Raw genomic sequence first — 20,231 nt, 5'->3', positions numbered from 1 at the left:
CTTATTTCCTTTCTCTATACCTACTTCCCTATTTATCTTCTCCTTCTGGCCTCAGATTTATACACTACTCTCCTTCTGGTGTTGAGCCCGTAGAGACTGGCAGTTGAATTGAGGTATATAAGTATCCATACTATATGTAATAAAGTGCCCTCTTATTGCAGCAGGAGTCAGTCCTGTAGCATCTGATGGTAGAGTTGAGGTGAGCATAGATACTTATCACATGTGCCCTCCTCCCAAAGCTAGTTTTGACCCATTCCGTCTGATAGGATAGTTGAGATGAGCACGTAATGTACAGTCTGAATGAGACCCAACCATACTACACATGTTGGCTGTCTGATGATTTGTGTGCAAGTATTTGAATGGCCATGTACCAATTCTGCCCATTTTTGCAACACAACTCTGGCTTCTTTGCCTCTTCACTTTCCTATATGGGATGAGATGAGATGCAGTCTTCCTCGGGTGTGCTGGTATGGGGCCTCTGCCATTGGGTATCACACCCTATGGGTTTCCTTTGGGTGCTATCTAGGTAAATTTTTCAATTGCCCCTCCACCATCTCAACATTGGATTCTTGCTAAACTGTGTGTGGAGACGACTTGTTGTCGTCTTGTAACTTAACATTTTCCTTACCTGAAAATGTATTTCTGATTTATACTTACCTCCACACATATCCTCCTCACTTCTTGTGCACATTTTCTGACCTGTCTTGTCGAAGAATAAAGTATTACCAGTGAAAGCACATAGGGGAGTTATTGCACATGGTGGTATGTCACCCTCCTATTGATGAAGGGCTTTTGTCGCATGATACTTATTAGAATGTGGCGGTGCAATTTATGTGAAATTAGGTGGGAGTTGCATCAAGGTTAGTGGCATGTAAATCTCTTTCGCAGGCATGATGATGAAGATAGCTAAACTGTGTGTGGAAGTATTTATCAGAAATCCATTTTCAGGTAAGGAAAATGTTAACATTGCTCTGGATTGTCTGAAATGTTTGTTAGTATGATTTCTTTCTTCATCAGTTGGTAATGGCCACATTTTGGCTGGATTCTTGAGCCATGCAAGTGAATCCTTGAAACCTAGAATTTGTTATTGCTCATATGATTGCAAGCTGCAAATTGAGTTTAATTATAGAAATGTTAAATTGGCACACCATCCTATGTAAGAAAGCTTTTCTATAAGAAGTGAAAAATGAAACAAAGTTGAATCTGAACACAAACTTTTAGTTAAAAAAGTAATTTTTCATTTTCACTATGTTACAGTTTTTACCTGGCAACCAAATTAATAAGCAATAGCTGGCATCCATTTCTTAACTCTGAAAGTACTCTGAAATTCAGGACTTTTAAGGAAATTTTTCATGCTTGTTGGCTATAACTTGCATCAATAATAGAATTAAACTGTTTAGGTTTTCTCAAGATGAGTATTAGTAGTTAAAACACTTTAGAAAGAAATTAGTTATAATAAAATGTAATCATAAGTTTAGAATAACTTTTACCAAAAAATCAATTGTACTTTTATTTCCTGTGGGGTGTAAGTTCTGTGCAATAGTAACATATAAAATAGAAGTACAGGTATACTATACTATCACTGTGAATAGTAGGAAGAGGTGAAGAAATAGTAACAGTCTCTAAAAGTTGACTACTTGTGATTTTCTGTTGCATCAGATCATCCCACCTAAAGAATGGTGTCCTCGCAAAGCAGGCTATGATAACATTGATCTCATTATTCCTGCTCCAATTACTCAAGTTGTCAATGGATGCCAAGGATTGTATCAGCAGTACAACATTCAGAGAAAAGCTATGACAGTCATGGAATTTAAGGAGTTAGCTGAAAGTGACAAGTAAGTATAGCTGGTGTTTATTAATGTCCTTCATTGAATTTTGATAAAATTTGCACAAATATAATGACAGGTATGATAGATTACTTGTGTTATGTTATATCCTTGCTACATAATAATTTTCCAAGTAGTAGCCACAAACATATTAATCAGAACAAGGTTTCTTTGTTAATTACTTCTGAAATAGTAAAATAAAATGTATATAAACACCTCATTTGGCAACGTATTGAGCTGTTGAAGTTATATTTCATTACAACAGGATGGGCAGATAAAATATCCACTTGTGTTGCATGTGTATTACATAATATCTTAGTTTCATGTAGTTTGCCCAGCATTTGAATTGATCAGAGTATGGTCATGTGCATCATTTTAATAGCCGAATTTTAATTCTAATTATCCGTATGCTACTCGAGTGGTGTTGGAAAAGGTGAAGATATGTCTTGGTACTAATTCAGATGAAACAAGTAATAAAAAAAATTTTGAAAAATTATGGTATAGAGATGGCAATGCCAAAAAAGTACAGAAACAAGGTAAGGATGAATACACAAAACCATACAAAAATCCCTACATAAGTAGCCAAATCTTTCCAAGAAATACTTTTATCTACAACTAAATGTTGAAGTCCTTTCATTTGCATGAATTCATGTTTGAATAAAGCATTTAAACTGAATAATGCTATGTAGTATTTCAATGGCTAATTTCCATAATATTGTAACATTGACTCACTGGGTACTTACGCAGGGATTTTTAAATGGTTTCTTTAGTATTTGACAAAACTTCCTGTATTTTTGACCATGTGTTGCTATTGCCAAACACATTTTGCATTTTTACAACACTGTAGTGCACAGTGTTACAAGTAATAATTCTATACTAGTTCAAGTATTTTTTTCACTATGCCTGTTCTGTTAAAAGCACAACTTTTGAGATATTATTAAAATGGTATGGACAATATGGATTTTGCTATAATTGTTTAACAGATAACATTCCAGATTAACCATAGTTCCTGAAATCATATTTCTATCCAATTTGAATATTTTATAATGTACTTGGCCAATAATGACCTTTCTTATTTAACATTGCTAGTTTCTGGCACTTTTAGTAGTTCTAATTCTATATATAATTGATTTAAAGGTATGGAACTCCTAGGCATTTTGATTATGAAGACCTGGAGAGAAAATACTGGAAAAATTTGACATACAACTCTCCTATTTATGGAGCAGATGTGTCTGGATCATTGTATGATGAAAATGTAGAAGTAAGATTATTAGGACAGTATATTTGCTTTTGCTTCACTTAAAGAGTAAAATTTTAATATATTTGGTAAACTTTTTTTGTAATTATAAATAGGGGGGAAGAACAAGTCTAGTTCCTTAACCTTATGGCCCCTGGTGACATTTTTAAATTCCTTTCTGTGTATCGCACTGCGTTACGTTAAAAATTTAATTAACCCTATCACCCTGGGTACCCTTTACTGCGCATGACACAAGGTTTTAGTGTCTAACATTCAAAATTTTATTAAACTACTTTTTGTTTATGTTATACCAATTAGAATAGCATAAAATCTTAGCTAATAATCCATATTTTAATAGTATACAAGTTTAAAGTTCTAATTGTACAAGGAGATATATAAAAAATTCTGAATTTCCACTAGTGTGACCCACGTGACACATTTTGTCATAGCATGTCATTATCTCTATTTTATCCATCACCCCTCGAAAATATATGAAATTAAACATAAAATACTCTCTATAAAATCGTTATTGCTCAAACAAACCATAATTTTTTAACCTTCAATTTTGTTTGGTTACAGAGCTATCGAATAGAAAATCAGACCCCTCCTGCCACACCCACTTGTCACATCCTCTCTTTCACAATTCGTTGATAGTTCTATCTTACGTTTCCTTATATATATTGCCTATAACCAATAGAAAGTCAAGGTTTTCATCTATCAAATAGCGTATTGTATAATGTTGTGTTCTGAACAGATAACCGTCAATTTCACTCGGAGTAGCAACATCGTTCCCGTGGGAAAGTTAACGACTAGCTTGGATAAATTTGTAATGGCTCTTATTGCATAGTTAGAAAGACAGGAAATTTTTTAGAAGTAAGTAAATTTGTATACTTTTTGCATGTTATTAGTCTATATTCTTTTGTGTATTATTTAATTAAATAAAAATTGTTAAGTGCTTTACTATAATCACTAAAAAAAAATCATGCTTAACTCTCTTCGACAATCGAGGGCAAGAAAAAAGAACATTTGGTAAGTACTTTATTTCTTGTTTTTCATATTTATTATTATAAAAATAACTAAAATTAAAAGTAAAAATTTTTTAAAGTTATTTAAGACTAGATTAGGTAAAATAAGTAATAATAATAATATAATTAAAATGGTTCACAAGGCACGCACGTGAGCAGATCGTGGATAATGTAATTCGATATCATAACATGAGCTGCATGTTCCCCGAGTGATTTACAACTTATAATGGCGGGGATAGCAGTTAGACACGATTCAAAGTGCACTAAAACAATAAAATTTAATTATAAATAGATGTATAATATTACGAACTTAGAGCTACTTAGGATAAACAAATGTAGTTTCATGTTACAATTAAGTCATTCTAGAAAGAAAAGAAGTTTAATTTAGGTTTATTTCGATTTTTTTGGTGGTTACAAGGTTGGTCGAATTGACCAATCTCGTTTTGAGATAGGGTAGACAAAATAACATATGAACTATAAAGATTTAGTGAAAAAAAAACGTTTCAAATGCATTTAGGAGGTTTTAGGGATTACACATAGGAAATTTGAGATCTTTGAGATGACAAAGTATTTTTAATTTTAATATGAAAATTACTTTGCACATGGACTATTCAAAAAAAATTCTCAATATATTCATGGACAAAACTTTATTTTATTTTATTAAAAATACTTCGCTAAGAAATATGACTTTTTGTATGTGAAAGACTTGTAATATTAACTGAAAGACTGCCGAATTTTGTGAAGATATACCCAGTATATTGAGAGTTATAAGTATTAAATTTATAAAGACTTTAAATGAGTACAAAAGGTCACGTGACTCGGTCAAATTGACTGACCTCGTGTTGAGAGTGTTAAACCACTTTACTACCAATATATGAAAATGAAATTAACATTGTATTGTATGTTATTATTTGAACTTTTTTGTGTTTTCTACATTTTAATTACATTTTTTTCAAAGAAAACCTTTAAAAAAATACTTAAACTGCAATTTTCATGTCATGTGATCCATGCACTCTGAAAAATCTTGACTTTAACACTATTTCTAAATTAGGCACACAATATGGCATGTACAGGCGTTTCTACACACTAAATATGTATGTTTGATCTAAGTGTCACTTGAGATCTACAGTCTGCAAACTGGGTTGTCTTGGAAGCAGATAAATTTTCCATACCCAACTTCTTTACTTTGCCTCGAGATTTATAATGTACATGTGCAGCGCATGCTACGCTATCGAATTATGTTACTCACGAGCTGCTCACATGCATGTTTCATGAAATATTTTTTTAATATTATTATTAATGTTTATTTGACCTAATCTAGTCTTAATCAACTCAAAAAAGATCTGTATTTTTAGACTTTAGGTACTTTTATCATAATAAATAAAGAATATATATGTAAAACAAGAAATAAAGTACTTACCCAATCTCTTTTTTTTGTGCCCCGCGATTGTGTAGAAGAATTAAGCCTGATTTTTTATAGTAATTATAGTAATGCACTTAACAATTTTTATTTAATTAAATAATACACCAAAGAAAATAGAGTAATAACATGCAAAAAGTAGATAAATTTACTTACCTCTCAAATGTTCCTAGCTTTCTAACTATGCAACAAGAGCTGTTTCAAATTCATCCTAGCTACTTGTTAACTTTCCCACATGAACAAATCTCCAACTGTGAGTGAAATTGACAATATTCTGTTCAGAATACAACATTATACAATACATCATTTGATAGATGAAACCTTGACTTTCTAGTGGTTATAGATAATATATATGAAAAGTAAGAGAGAACTATCAACGAATTGTGAAAGACAGGATGTGGCAGAAGGGGTCTGATTTTCTATTCGATTACTCTGTAACCAAACAAAATTGAAGGCGATAAAAATTATTGTTTGTTTGAGCAATAACGATTTTATAGAGAGTATTTTATGTTTAACTTCATACATTTTCGAGGGGTGATTACGAGCTAGGACAAAATGTGTCACGTGGGTCACTAGTGGAAATTCAGGATTTTTAAAAATATTTCCTTGTAGAATTAGAACTTTAAACTTGTATACTATTAAAATATGGATTATTAGCTAAGATTTTATGCTATTCTAATTGGTATAACATAAACAAAAAGTAGTTTAATAAAATTTTGAATGTAAGACGCTGAAACCTTGTGTCATGCGCAGTAAAGGGTACCCAGGGTGATAGGGTTAAATAACTGATTTTTTATTAGAAATAGTAGAAAAAAATCTAAATTAAATGTTTTATTTTTCTGAAACTACATACTTTTAGGAATGTTCTTGTCAAACTTTAAACAATTTCATCCACTAGTTTTATTTTTGGAATAAATATTATGAAAACAACGTTACCTATTAAAGATGATAAGTAGCTGGTAGTCATTGGGTTCAAAATGATCGAAATGTAAGTTTAAAGAACAAAAGGATTAAATGCGTTATAAAGAAGAAGAATCAATAACTTTAGTAGGAAGATTTTCAAACAAAAGTATTAAAAACTTGCTTAATGGACAGCATCTTTATCATTATTTCTGTTTCAGTACCATAAATGTACTTTTTTTATTTTTTTCTAATTTCATGGATCCATATTTTAATCCATCCTCTATTCCATTTTATTCCATTTTTAAACATTATCTGCTGCCACATGGACAGTTAATAAGAAAAAAATTAATTTGACCTCATTTAGGAGACATTTGCTTAAATTCATATATGGACATAGCTTAGAAGTGCTAAAGGCTATAAGTCGTTTAATATTTATTTGCTGTTTGTACAGTTAGCTGTTTCGGGAGAATTGTTATTCAGTCATATTAGTAAAACAAAAGGTAATGCACATTTTGGTAAAAACAATTAAAATAAACTTGTATGAGGTTTTTTTATCTTGTATATTAGCCCTGTCAAACAATTTCTGAGTGATGGTAATTTGACCATGCAGTGCTTTTGCAGAAAATAAACAGAACACCATATCTGTTTTAATTATATATCCAGCCTCATTACTGATAGTTGCTAGTTTTAAATTTTTTTTATAGATGCACATATTCTCAATTAGTATGATTATATTAAGAAAAAATTTGATATATGCATAATTGCATGTAAAGATGAGTGTGTAATGTTTAAAAAAAAGTTTAATAAATGATAGTGTAATATATGTACTGTATAAATACAAATAATATCACAGTATTTTATCTACAAAATCTGCCCCCAAAAACTCATAATTGCAGCAATTAAAACTATATGATGACTGCTAAATCTTATTTCTTTTTGATAAAATTTGAGAAAAATCAGTACTTTAATAATGAATGAAAATTGCGTCTAAAAGAATCACTTGTTTTTGAAGTAATAGTACATTCACTATAATGTTTTCATAGATATTGAAACATTCATTACATTTTATATGATTTAAAATACTTTAGTAGCACCACTTGATATTGAATATAAATTTTAAGTCTCAAACCTCCTAAGACTACTTTTGTAAATATTTTAGCACTTATCTTTATTGATATAGAGATAAATGATGCAGTCTGGACCATTTCAAACCTATTTTATAGTAATTTTTTGTTACAGATGTGATTATTAAAATGTGACTTGAAGTATTCAGTAAAAAAGGGAATAGGACAACAATTTTATTTTTTTGTAGGAATTCAACATCAATCATTTGAACACAATATTGGATCTTGTTGGAGAGGACTATGGAATTCGTATTGAAGGGGTTAACACTGCTTACCTTTATTTTGGAATGTGGAAAACTACATTTGCATGGCACACTGAAGACATGGAATTATACAGCATTAACTATCTTCATTTTGGTGCTCCGAAGTCATGGTACGCTATTCCGCCAGAGCATGGTCGACGACTTGAAAGACTAGCAGCAGGTATATGTGTATATATATTTTAATACCTCAAATTTCAATTTTAATATTAAAATAGGCTGAAAGATTGTGTTTTTGGGATGAAAAATGATAAAAAAGCTCATTTTTAGTCTTGTACTTTCTTCTACCTATGCCAGAAATCACCATTGTATTTGCCACACAATACGCTGCATTAGTTCTTTACAAAAATTGATTATCATTATAACCCATCATAGCAGTTCATGACATTGCTGAATATTTTAGTTTATGCTAGAATTATCTTAGAAAATAGACTAAATTTCAGTAGGTATTGTTAGCGAAGTTTCTTATTTTTATTGTTAAACCAATTTTTGTATTTTCTGAACTGCCCAAACTTAGATGTTTTGAGGTATGCATATGTATAATAAATCTTTCAGGCAGCAAGGTTAAAAAACAATAAAGTAGTACAAATAAAAGACAAATAAGCCTATTCTGCAAATTACAGTATGGAAGGAATAGGTATGGATGCTCAAGCCCATGAAGTTCTACATCTAGACTACCATTAACTGCATGTCGGCAGTTTTGGTTTAAAAAGTTTTAAAAATGTGAAAGAGACTTACAAAAGTAAAACAGATTACTTTAACAAGATTGATGCAGGTAATGCGTATAAATGCATCTCTTGAAGTAGGTATTCTAACCCAAATGATGGTCACATACCTGTGTGTACAGTATAATAAAACCTATGATATCTTGATTAACCCTATAGACACAGGCTCCTGTATTTTACACAACCTTGTAACTTCCATGAACATATACATACCATAACTCTGAATGTGTTTAATATATCTTCACAAAATTTGTAAAGCTTGAAGTAAAGGTAACTAGTCTTTTATATAAAAAAAAAATCAGATTTTTTAATTAAGTAATTTTACTAAAGATTTGTTTGTAAATAATGGAGCCAGAGTGTTGACTGCTTTGATTGTGAAGTGATTTCATGTTAAAATTAAAAATACTTCATCTGATAATTTCACATTTAATTTGCATAATCTCTAAAACCTTCTAAATAAATAACAAACATTTTTCTTCAGTAAAACTTTATATTTTGTCTGTTATTTTTTCTATCCTAACTATATATGGACTAGGTCAATCTGACTGATCATGTAACCACCATAGAAAATATTAAATAAATCTAAATTACCCTTTTGTCTTTCTAGAATGACTGCAGATTGCAAAATATAACTACAGTTGTTTATTGTAAATAGCTTAAAGCTTGTAAGAGTATATCTTTGTTTATACTTAATTTGATTGTGTTATTGCCCCTTTTGACTGTGTCTAACTAATAATCCTGCCACAAAAGTGGTAAATCATATTGAATGACATAGTGCATGTGCTGCTTGCAAGCATATCTCATGAATATTTTTTTATTATTCACTATGTTACCTAATTGAACCTTGTATGACCTAATAAATAAGTTTTTAATTTTTACATTTTAGTTATTTTTATAATGATAAATAAAGAATGTACATGAAAAACAAGAAATATAGTACTTATGTTTGAACTTTTTTATTTTTATTTTGCTGTCAGTTGCCGATGAAATTGAAGCCTACTTTATAACTAGCAAAAGTACCTGTCTTTCCTCTGGATATTAGGTTGATATATTCTAGATGACTATGAGAGTGTATATTCTGAACCTATTGTCGAATAAAGGAACTGTAAAAAAATATTTTAAACATTTTGATTTTCCAGAAACATAAAAAAGCCATAAAGAAAGTACAGCAAATTAAGATTTATTTATTATCAAAGAACTTTATCATTGCATTAAATATTTCACATTTATAATCGATATCACAAATTTCTATCTCATTTTATCAGAATCTATTAGGATTTTTCACTATTGCAGTGCTTCAGATTAGACAATATTTTGGATGTTTTCCCAAAGAAATCAGACAGACGTACAGACACACTCTATAATTATAATATTATAATTAAAGAAGTGGTTCTTTATATTACAAATTATAGATGTAAATCACAGACATGTGCATGCATGTGCATCTTTTTACAGAGGAATCTAGCAAAAAAACCACATAGAAAAGAAGTGGTTCCTTGTATAAAAACTTCTAATGTATAGAAAAGCCAGTGTGTTTTGGTAACAATGAGTTCCAACAATGCCTTTCATATCATGTTGCTTAGCAATAAAAGTATAACCTAATATTGTTGTTAATAGTCAATGTGCTGAAAGTATAAAATGAAATGTATAAACCTACAAAACTGAAAAAATATTTGTTGTATTCTGTCTGTTTGTCTGTGAGTTATATCTATAAATTGTAATATAAGGAACAACTTCTTTTCTATGTGGTTTTTCGCTAGCTTGCCTCATTAAAAAGAAGAGCGTGTGTGCACACGTGGATAAGTAATAATATCCAGGTGCACACTCTCAAGGTCCACTTAGTATTGGTGCAAAATTTCAGGTTTCTAGGTTCTTTCCTCTTACAGTTATGGTGGTCACATAGACCCACAGACACACTCTTTTATTATTATAGATGATGATAATAATAATCTTAAGAACACAGAAAAATATTATGCATAAGCAAATGATATCCTATAACTTATAATGTAACTCTCCTAACACGGGGTCGGTCAATTTAACCAAGTCACATGACCTTTTGTACTCATTTAAAGTCTATATATAAATTTAATAGTTATAACTATATATATATTGAGTACAACTTCACAAAATTTGGCAGTCTTTCAGTTAATATTACAAGTCTTTCACATACAAAAGAGTCATATTTCTTAGCAAAGTATTTTTAATAAAGTAAAATAAAATTTTGTCCATGAATATATTGAGAATTTGTTTTGAATAGTCCATGTGCAAAGTAATTTTCATATTAAAATTAAAAATACTTTGTCATCTCAAAGATCTCAAATTTCCTATGTGTAATCCCTAAAACCTCTTAAATGCATTTGAAACGTTTTTTTTTCACTAAATCTTTATAGTTTATATGTTATTTTCTCTACCCTATCTCAAAACGGGAATGGTCAATTCGACCAACCTTGTAACCACCAAAAAAAATCGAAATAAACCTAAATTAAACTTCTTTTCTTTCTAGAATGACTTCAAATTGAAACCTGAAACTACAGTCGTTTATCCTAAGTAGCTCTAAGTTTGTAACATTATACATCTATTTATGCTTAAATTTTATTGTTTTATTGTACTTTGAACTGTGTCTAACTGCTACCCCCGCCATTAAGTTGTAAATCACTCAGGGAACGTGCTGCTTACGTTACACTATCGAATTACGTTACCCACAAGCTGCTCACGTGCATGCCTTGTGAACCATTTTGATTATATTATTATTACTTATTTTACTTAATCTAGTCTTAAATAACTTTAAAAAATTCATACTTTTAATGTTAGTTATTTTTATAATAATAAATATGAAAAACAAGAAATAAAGTACTTGCCCAATGTTCTTTTTTCTTGCCCTCGATTGTCGAGGAGAGTTAATCCTGATTTTTTTTTAGTGATTATAGTAAAGCACTTAACAATTTTTATTCAATTAAATAATACACCAAAGAATATAGACTAATAACATGCAAAAAGTATACAAATTTACTTACTTCTAAAAAATTTCCTGTCTTTCTAACTATGCAATAAGAGCCATTACAAATTCATCCAAGCTAGTCGTTAACTTTCCCACGGGAACGATGTTGCTACTCCGAGTGAAATTGACAGTTATCTGTTCAGAACACAACGTTATACAATACGCTATTTGATAGATGAAAACCTTGACTTTCTATTGGTTATAGGTAATATATAATGAAACGTAAGAGAGAACTATAAACGAATTGTGAAAGAGAGGATGTGACAAGTGGGTGTGGCAGGAGGGGGCTGATTTTCTATTCGATAGCTCTGTAACCAAACAAAATTGAAGGCTATAAAAATTATGGTCTGTTTGAGCAATAACGAATTTATATAGAGTATTTTATGGTTAATTTTGTACATTTTCAAGGGGTGATAGATAAAATAGGGATGATGACATGCTAAGACAAAATATGTCACGTGTGTCGCACTAGTGGAAATTAAGGAATTTTTTTTATATATTTCCTTGTAGAATTAAGAACTTAAACCTTGTATTCTATTAAAATATGGATTATTAGCTAAGATTTTATGCTATTCTAATCAGTATAACATAAACAAAAAGTAGTTTAATAAAATTTTGAATGTTAGACACTAAAACCTTGTGTCATGCACAGTAAAGTGTACTTGGGGCGATATGGTTAACTGGCTTTCTAACTAAGACAAGTGGGGCTTACATTAATTCCCTTAGCTGCTTGATCAGAAGAGCATGAGATAAGCATCCAAACGGAAGATGAAATTGACAGTACAGTACTCGTATTGAGAACCATGTAGCATTATACATCATTCAATAGATTAAAACTTTGTTTTTGTATTTGTTATAAATGACATAGTATAAAAAGTCAGAGAGAACTATTGGCAAATTGTAAAAGAAAGGATGTGACAGTTGGACTTGGCAAGTGGGTTTGGCTTTCTATTTTATGACTCTGTAAACAAATAAGATTGAAGGCTATAAAAATTAGTCTTTGCCTTAGTAATATCCATATTCTAATGAGTAATTTACATTAAATTTTGTACTTCAGAGGGGTGGTGGTAAATAAATTGGAAAAGGGGGAGATCCAGAGAACAAATGTCACAATTCTCATACTAGGGAAGATTGAGGATTTATTTAAATATTTCCTGATTGAATTAAGAATTTAAAACTTGTATAGTACTAAAATGTGACTTACGAACTACAATTTGATGCCAAATTGTTTCATTAACATAAATAATAAAATAGTTTAATTTAATTTTGAATGTAAGTCTGTAAAAGGCTGTGATGTGTACACTTTGACCTACTCCTTGCAAGAGGGTTAAATATTAGTTATCCATCCCAATCATTATATTGTTAGTGTGCACCTTACTCAATGGATAGATAAACGTAAATATAAATGTATTCTAGCTATCACATTTAGCTATTAAAAAAAACAGGCAATGTGTAATTAAACCATGTGAAAAATTTTCAGTTTGTTTGTGAAGCTTCTCTAATATTATTATTTAGTTTGAGTAAAATTTTATAGTTATTATTAGCTATTTTATAATACTTCTTTGAAAATCATGTTTTTGAGAAACATTGTTTTTTATGCACCCATTGAGCAAAGTTTTTTCATTTTATGTGTAATATTAAAAAGATGACTGCTGAAAACTCAATAAACCAGTTCCAAAGTAGATTCTTTGTTAAATGATTAAATGTGAAAATCATTTGAACAAAAATTTTACATTTTTCCCCCGAGTTCAAATGATTGTGACATCATATATTGTGTGCAGTAAATTTCTGGTATAGTAAACAAAGGAAAAAAAGATGCTAACTGTGTTTTGAATCTTCTGTGTGTGTGTTTTTATTGTTGTAAAGGATAATTTACTGACATGTCAACATTTTATATGAGTATAAAGTGTATATTGTACCATGCCTTGAAATGACAGTTGTTCCAGGATATCTGGTAAAAAATGCATTGGTATAAGATGTTCTAAAACTAATAAAAATGAAGTTTCATTGCATAACTTTCCATTGGACCAACAAAAAGTAATGAAACAATGAATGTGATAAGTATCAAGTGACAGATATGAGTGGAATAAACTGATGATGCATTCAGATAGGCAATCAGGGAATAAGTAGACCTCACAATACAAAGGAAATTGCTTTTGTCAGATGCTTTAGCAGCTATTGAAACATGGAAACAGCCAACAGAAGTGACTTAAATATTCCAACAAAAGTAACACAAACACAGTGACATCAAAATTAATTGTGACCTCAATGCTTAACTTCCATTTATCATCAAAAGAAAAATAAAAACTTTAATGAACAGAGAGAATGCAAGAGTAAATTGATATTATAATTGCATTTATATCTAAGCTGTATTAATTTGTACTTCATCCAAATGTCAGTGGTTTTGATACAAAGTTTTTATGCAAACCCTTAAGTATAATAGTGGGTTTAGAGTAAACTAAAATTTGTTCATGTTCCCTGAGTTGTGATTATTTAAATATTGAGTAACTAGGAGAATTCTAAACAAATGTAAACATTTATTAGATTTATTTTGAATTATAGATGTGCTCTTTAGTTTATATATTGGTGTGGTATTCACATAAACTTATTTTTTGGAAGCAAACAAAACTTTTTTGATAATTTAAATAAGTGTTCAGTGAGTAATAATTATGATAGGTTTGTCATTGTAACATATGTTTTCTAGTTTATATTCAACAATAAAAAATATATTCATTACCTATATCTAAAATAGTATCCCATTAAAATTTGATAACTTCTTAATAAATATGTGCATTCTCCTCAGATGTTTAAATATTTTTCATAAAATTATTATAGTTTTAGAAATTTGATTTAAAAAAAGTATTTCGTGGGTTGTCACCAAAAATGAGTCAAAAAGCATTTCAAATTTCTGATAACTGTTGAATAAAGCACAGTTACAACAGCCAAATAAGATTCTACCTGTTGTCACAACTTCTGCCATGATATTTTAGCATTACTTTTTCAGTGGTTCATGTGTAAAATTTTGTATAACAAACAAGTCTGTTGTCCAAAGATGATTAACATCTCCATTTTCATCCTTTTTTCCTTTCTCTCTCAATAGTCTCATTCTCTTTGTCACTAGCATATGGCTCAACCTGGTGTGGTGCCAAATTATTATTCTTTCTTGAATTGTCATTGTACTCTTCAAAAGAAGATGACTTCGAAAACAATTCTAATTCTAGTATTCCAAGGCTTTTCTTCTGTGACATCATAAATTGTGCATGAAAATGTGGTGGAAGCAAACTTTGAGTAGATTGAGTTTTATTCAAGAAAATGACACTTAATCACAAAATGGGCTTAGAGATTAGGAAAATAATTTTCAACTATCAAAATTGGAATCAAAACAGCTGTGAATTGACAAGTTAACTTTAATTTTTTACAGTAATTGCCAGTTTTATTTTGATCAGGTTTTAAATTTTTGTTTTTTAATGTGTTTGATATCTAAACATGAAATAAAATTTTGTTCTGTGGGTATAATTTAAGTCATAAAGTCAAATTTCTGTATTAAAAGGAAAATATTCTAGTTTTAATATTAATATTTTTACAGATTTTATCATGTAATTCTCTCTCTCTCTCTACATATGTGTGTGTGTCTTTGTGTATACATGTAAGGATTAAAACTGAATTCTTTTTGTATGTTAAATTTATACTTCAGTGCAGTTTTGGAGCTACACTTATAATATGCATATATTTACCATAGTTTTTGAAAATTAATAAATGAATAAAATCTCATTATAAGAAATAAATGACATATCATAAGCAACCTTTTTTTACATAACCTTCACAGGATTCATACTTGCATCAAATAAAAAATTACTTATTGGAACAGTGTGGTAAATGCATTTTTTTAGCTTATTTTTAGTTATTTGCATTTATGGATATTTGTTTCAGTTTCAAGTATGTTTCTTTTTACTTTCATTTTTTGGTTTTCATATTGTTTGCATTTATTTATTTTTTCTAAGTTTTTATGTGTTCATCTGAACTGTCACCAGAAATATGTTATCATTTAACTCTTAGCTACTTATCTACTAATGTTACTTGTAATCTTAGTAAACATTTAAAATAAAGTTACCTAACAAAAACTTTGGTGACTTTTTATTACAAAGAACACATCTTCCACCAACAAGTTATTACTATTTGCTTGCAAGTATGCAAAAAATATCACACCTTCAATAGCTGGTTCTGGTGGAGTAGGGTGGAAAATACAGCGTAGTTCATTGGCTGATGCTTAGTTTCATTCTAAAACAGGAGTGGTTATAATAATAATAATAATTGGTATTAATGTAAATAAGTACTAATGTGTTATTAATCCTTACCCTAATTATGATTTGTAAACGATACATATAAAATTAGCAAAAATTATACTTCAGCTTAATCCAGCTCGCACCATAACAGTTATTGTTTGTACAGTTTAATAATGTAACTTCTCGACCACTACTATGGCTGTTGTATCCCAATCATTCTGATAAGCTCTGATGTTGAGACAAAGACCTCATCAGCACTAAATATGGCAGATATAGTGTAGTTGACATTTTGTTATATATTATTTTTTACTTCACTCTCAAGTTCTTAGAATTACTGATGTAATTTTATTTCGTTACGGTTATGGTTACGTAACCCTCTCCAGGAACAATAAGACAATCTTAACTTGCTGGTTCACCTGTTTCATCTGAATTATGGGTAAAGTTAATACAAGTAAATGATAATAATTGATATTGAAGTAAATAAATAATGATGCATTATTAAACTACTATAATTCTGATTTGTAAATGGCTCGTATATAAAAACTGATGCAAAATTACACTTCAACAACTTAATCTTGTTAACACCACAAGTTGTTGTTCATGGAGTTTGATGTGATGGACCCTGGTAATGGAAGGCTTCATTGCTACTTGATTTGGCAGATATACTGTGGTTGACATGTCATACATTCTTCTTTACTTTACTCTTAAGTTCTTAGAATTTTCACTAGCATTACATGTGGTCAAGAATTTAGCATTGTATGAAAAATGTTACAATTTAGGAAAATTATTGATTGATATTGCTGCTAAATTAATTTTCTTTTGTCATTAAATTTAGAAAGTGATAGAGTAAACCCATAAAGTCACAAGACAGATCCCTTAATTATTATTTTTTTATCATTTTACCCCTGACAAAAATTTAGGGATATTACTGGGCTTCTTTGATTGTAGAGTATGGACTTTAATAATGAATGTAGAATAAATGAAAACACTAGATTATGGTGTAGAGCAGGGTTTCTCAACCTTTTGCACCTCACAACTCGTATACATTTGATGACTTGTTAGCATCCTCACCAGTTGTTCTTGACATTCAAGCTAACTTTTCTGTATTTATAATAGAGCAAAATAAGTAGAGTAGCTTAGCCCATAACTGCACGTCTTATATCTCGCAGTCTACCAGTTGAGAATCACTGGTTTAGAGTCACTATGTTTTTCTATTTTTGAAAATTATTATTAACTATTGCAATGAAATTGCATTATTCAGCTTAAAATGTTTGTGCTTGCTTTGATAATAATGAAACTAGATACTATTCAGTAAGTTTCTACTAAGTTTCATGCAATCTAGTTACTATTAAGTATTTCCATTGTGAGAAGGAACAAAAAAAAATTGGTATTTCAGTGGTATCTGTAAATCAGTGATGCTTATGTAAACCTGTGGTTTGTATTTAGTGGCTTTGAAAACAATTCTTATAATCCTGAATTTGTCTGATTTTTCAGAAATAAAACTTGCTAAAGTTAAAAACAATTTTTCCATTAGTATTTAAAGATTTTCAGATAAAGTATTCTGATGAAATGCTTCTGGTATATTATTTTGATTTTGACAGGATTTTTCCCAAGCAGTTTTCAAATTTGCCCTGCTTTTTTGAGGCATAAGATGACAGTTATTTCTCCACAGATATTGAAGCAATATTCAATTCCTTTTAATAAGGTGAGTGAGTGATATAAAACTAAATTAGAATTTCATTTTAACTAATAATTATTTTTAAGTATGGTGTTTTAAAGCTTTTAACTTATTTTGAATTTGTGAATATATAACAGTTAACTTTTGTCAAAATGTAAGTGCATTTTCTGAAATTAGAGCTAGTAGTTTTCTCTTTTACTAAACAATGTGTTTCCAAAATCTGTTTTAAAATATATTTTATGATTTTTTTTCATACCAATTCTGATATTAATTTCAGTATTCAGAAAAAATAGTACTTATATAATCAGTATTCAATAATAATTGATTTCAAGTTAAAAATAATTTTTGTTGGTTATCAATTTTATCTATGTTTTTTGGTAGTCTATGATAACTTTTTTCTTGACTAGTATATTTGAATTTAGCCTTTTGGAATTCACAGTGGCAGGTGGATTTGGACAGAAATCTGTAAACTTGTTATCCAAAACCTAGTATCTTTAGAAAGTTCGTGTTCAGACATTTTCTGTTCATCATCTTCGTTTTATATTTATGCAGTATATTTAGTATTAAATGCATTGATATAGATAATTATATCGGGTTATTCATCAGTACATGTTTTAGAGATGTTGCATTTTGTTTATTATTTTTTGCATTTGCAGACAGTTTTATATTGAATATAATTATTCTATATCTTGTTGCCAGATAACACAAGAACCTGGTGAGTTCATGATTACATTCCCTTATGGTTATCATGCTGGCTTCAATCATGGATTCAACTGTGCTGAATCAACTAACTTTGCATTGTTACGATGGATAGAATATGGAAAAAGAGCATTACAAGTTAGTTTTTCAATTACCATTACTTGTATTTTCATTATTGTGTCTTGTGCTGAGTTTTCTTAACACAGTTTCTCTGTTTTACAAGATAAAATTTTGTCTATATTTCATACACCATTGAGAACTATTTATCACTGTTTTACAGCAGCATTGTGTAATGGCAGATTTCTTTTGTAAAATATTTAGTCACTTTTTGATATGTACAATATAAACTCCATGCATAATTCACAATTAGCATTTCTCTCATGTGTTAGATTTAATCATTAAAGAAGTCCCAGAATATTGTAAATTATGTTTAAGTTATAAAAATTAAGTCAAAACTTTTAAGTTTCTCTTTTGTGAAGCTTTCAATAAGTGTTAAAAAAATGTAGACACTAAAACCAGCAACAGAGTCATCTGAGTACTATAGCATAATGTGGACTTTGTGTGAAAATTGAGTATAATTAGTTTTAGCTATAGATATTTTATGGGTTACATACCATCCGTAGGATTTCTTTACCTAAAGCACTGAAGTTTGGCAATTCCAACAGCAACAACAGAAAGCCAATAAATGGATTCCAATTAATACAAGCTAACTGGAATAGCTTAAGAGTTATGCCAAACTTCACCCTTCAGAAACATTGTAGTGAAAACTGAGACTTCATAATTTGAAACACGGTAGCTTCAGTTGGCTAAAACCTATGCCTAGTAAGTAGAGTTTCAAGTACAAATTCCTTCAGGTCTTAGTTTTCACTTCTTTAAAAAAAATTATTAATTAATTTAATGCTGTTGTGATATGAATATATTTTCTGCTTTTGTAGATATATATATATATTTTTGCATTTCTTATACTGTTTTTCCATTGTGGCTTGAATTCAGAGGTGTAATAATTAGCATTTCAGATCTATTTTTGTCTCCCACAAGACACTAATTATAAGTTCATTCAATACCAGAATTAATTTTAGTGGGTGATGAGAGGCAAAAGATTCTATGAAATGCTATTTATGTATACAGTATAATACTTTAAATGTTATGGGGCTTTTCCCAGAACCTTTAAAGTGCAATGAGGATTTTTTCCCCAGTGTTCATGTCGAAAAGATAATGTGAAGATTAGCATGGATGTATTTGTTCGTAAGTTTCAACCAGAGCGATACAAGTTATGGAAAGAAGGCAAAGATATGGGCTGTCATCCTGAAAATACTGGACGAATCTATGCTGCTCCTCCACCATCAAAATATGAGCTTGCTGTTGCAGCTAGAAGGTAAGAACATGTTTCTTATTCTAAAGTAGCAAGTTTTTTATGTTCATATTACAACTATTGATGGGGCCTTGTAGAAACCCTGTTGTTAAAAAATACTTGCATGTGTTGTTTATTGATTAATTTTTTAGGTTTAATATAAACATAAAAATAGTACTTGTGTAATAGTTAGTGAGTTAAAGTTATATAGGGAACAATGCGTTTTTTTATCATAATTGTAACAGTCTATTTATAGGTTTAGAATATATAGGATGGGTATACAGCTGAGCTATTATCAGCCGAAATGGTCAGACCTATTTAGTAAAAATCTTTCAGGTTTGACATTTTTTTACAAATAAGTGCTACAATAATTGTGGAGCATAAATTATACCATGCACCTGATATTTAATTTGTTAGACTTTGCAGGATATAATTGGTTTGTTTCAGCATTTGGGTTTTGAATGTGATTTTTAAATAATGGATAAAGGTTAGTTAGTTAGAAAATTGTTTTTGATTATGAAAGGTGCTAAAATGCATGCATTTCTTATCCTTAAAGCTTTCATGTACAATGTATTTCTGATGTGACATCTTTTCTCACATAATAATCCCAAGCTCCGTCTCGATGATATAGTCATTCGTGTGGTCCCTGAGGCAAAGTTCTTGGGGCTTATCTTTGACCGTAAGCTTAGCTTCATTCCACAC

General features: G+C 29.8%; 1 protein-coding gene across 1 annotated transcript in view; it reads left to right on the top strand.

Annotated features, from left to right (window-relative positions):
• LOC106478374 (lysine-specific demethylase 4A-like) overlaps positions 1 to 20,231 on the top strand; it is an 88,656-nt gene that overhangs the window by 19,793 nt on the left and 48,632 nt on the right. Inside the window, exons 4-9 of the mRNA XM_022381968.1 lie at positions 1,660 to 1,835; positions 2,964 to 3,087; positions 7,724 to 7,958; positions 17,403 to 17,506; positions 18,179 to 18,316; positions 19,375 to 19,553. Of these exons, the coding sequence (XP_022237676.1) occupies positions 1,660 to 1,835; positions 2,964 to 3,087; positions 7,724 to 7,958; positions 17,403 to 17,506; positions 18,179 to 18,316; positions 19,375 to 19,553 (956 nt within the window). The remainder of the gene's footprint in view (positions 1 to 1,659; positions 1,836 to 2,963; positions 3,088 to 7,723; positions 7,959 to 17,402; positions 17,507 to 18,178; positions 18,317 to 19,374; positions 19,554 to 20,231) is intronic.

This window comes from Limulus polyphemus, unplaced genomic scaffold (genome assembly GCF_000517525.1).
Source record: "Limulus polyphemus unplaced genomic scaffold, Limulus_polyphemus-2.1.2 Scaffold205, whole genome shotgun sequence".
NCBI classification, from domain to species: Eukaryota; Metazoa; Arthropoda; class Merostomata; order Xiphosura; family Limulidae; genus Limulus; species Limulus polyphemus.
The sequence above is the reverse complement of the archived record's forward strand: the minus strand, read 5'-3'. Positions and strand labels throughout refer to the sequence as shown.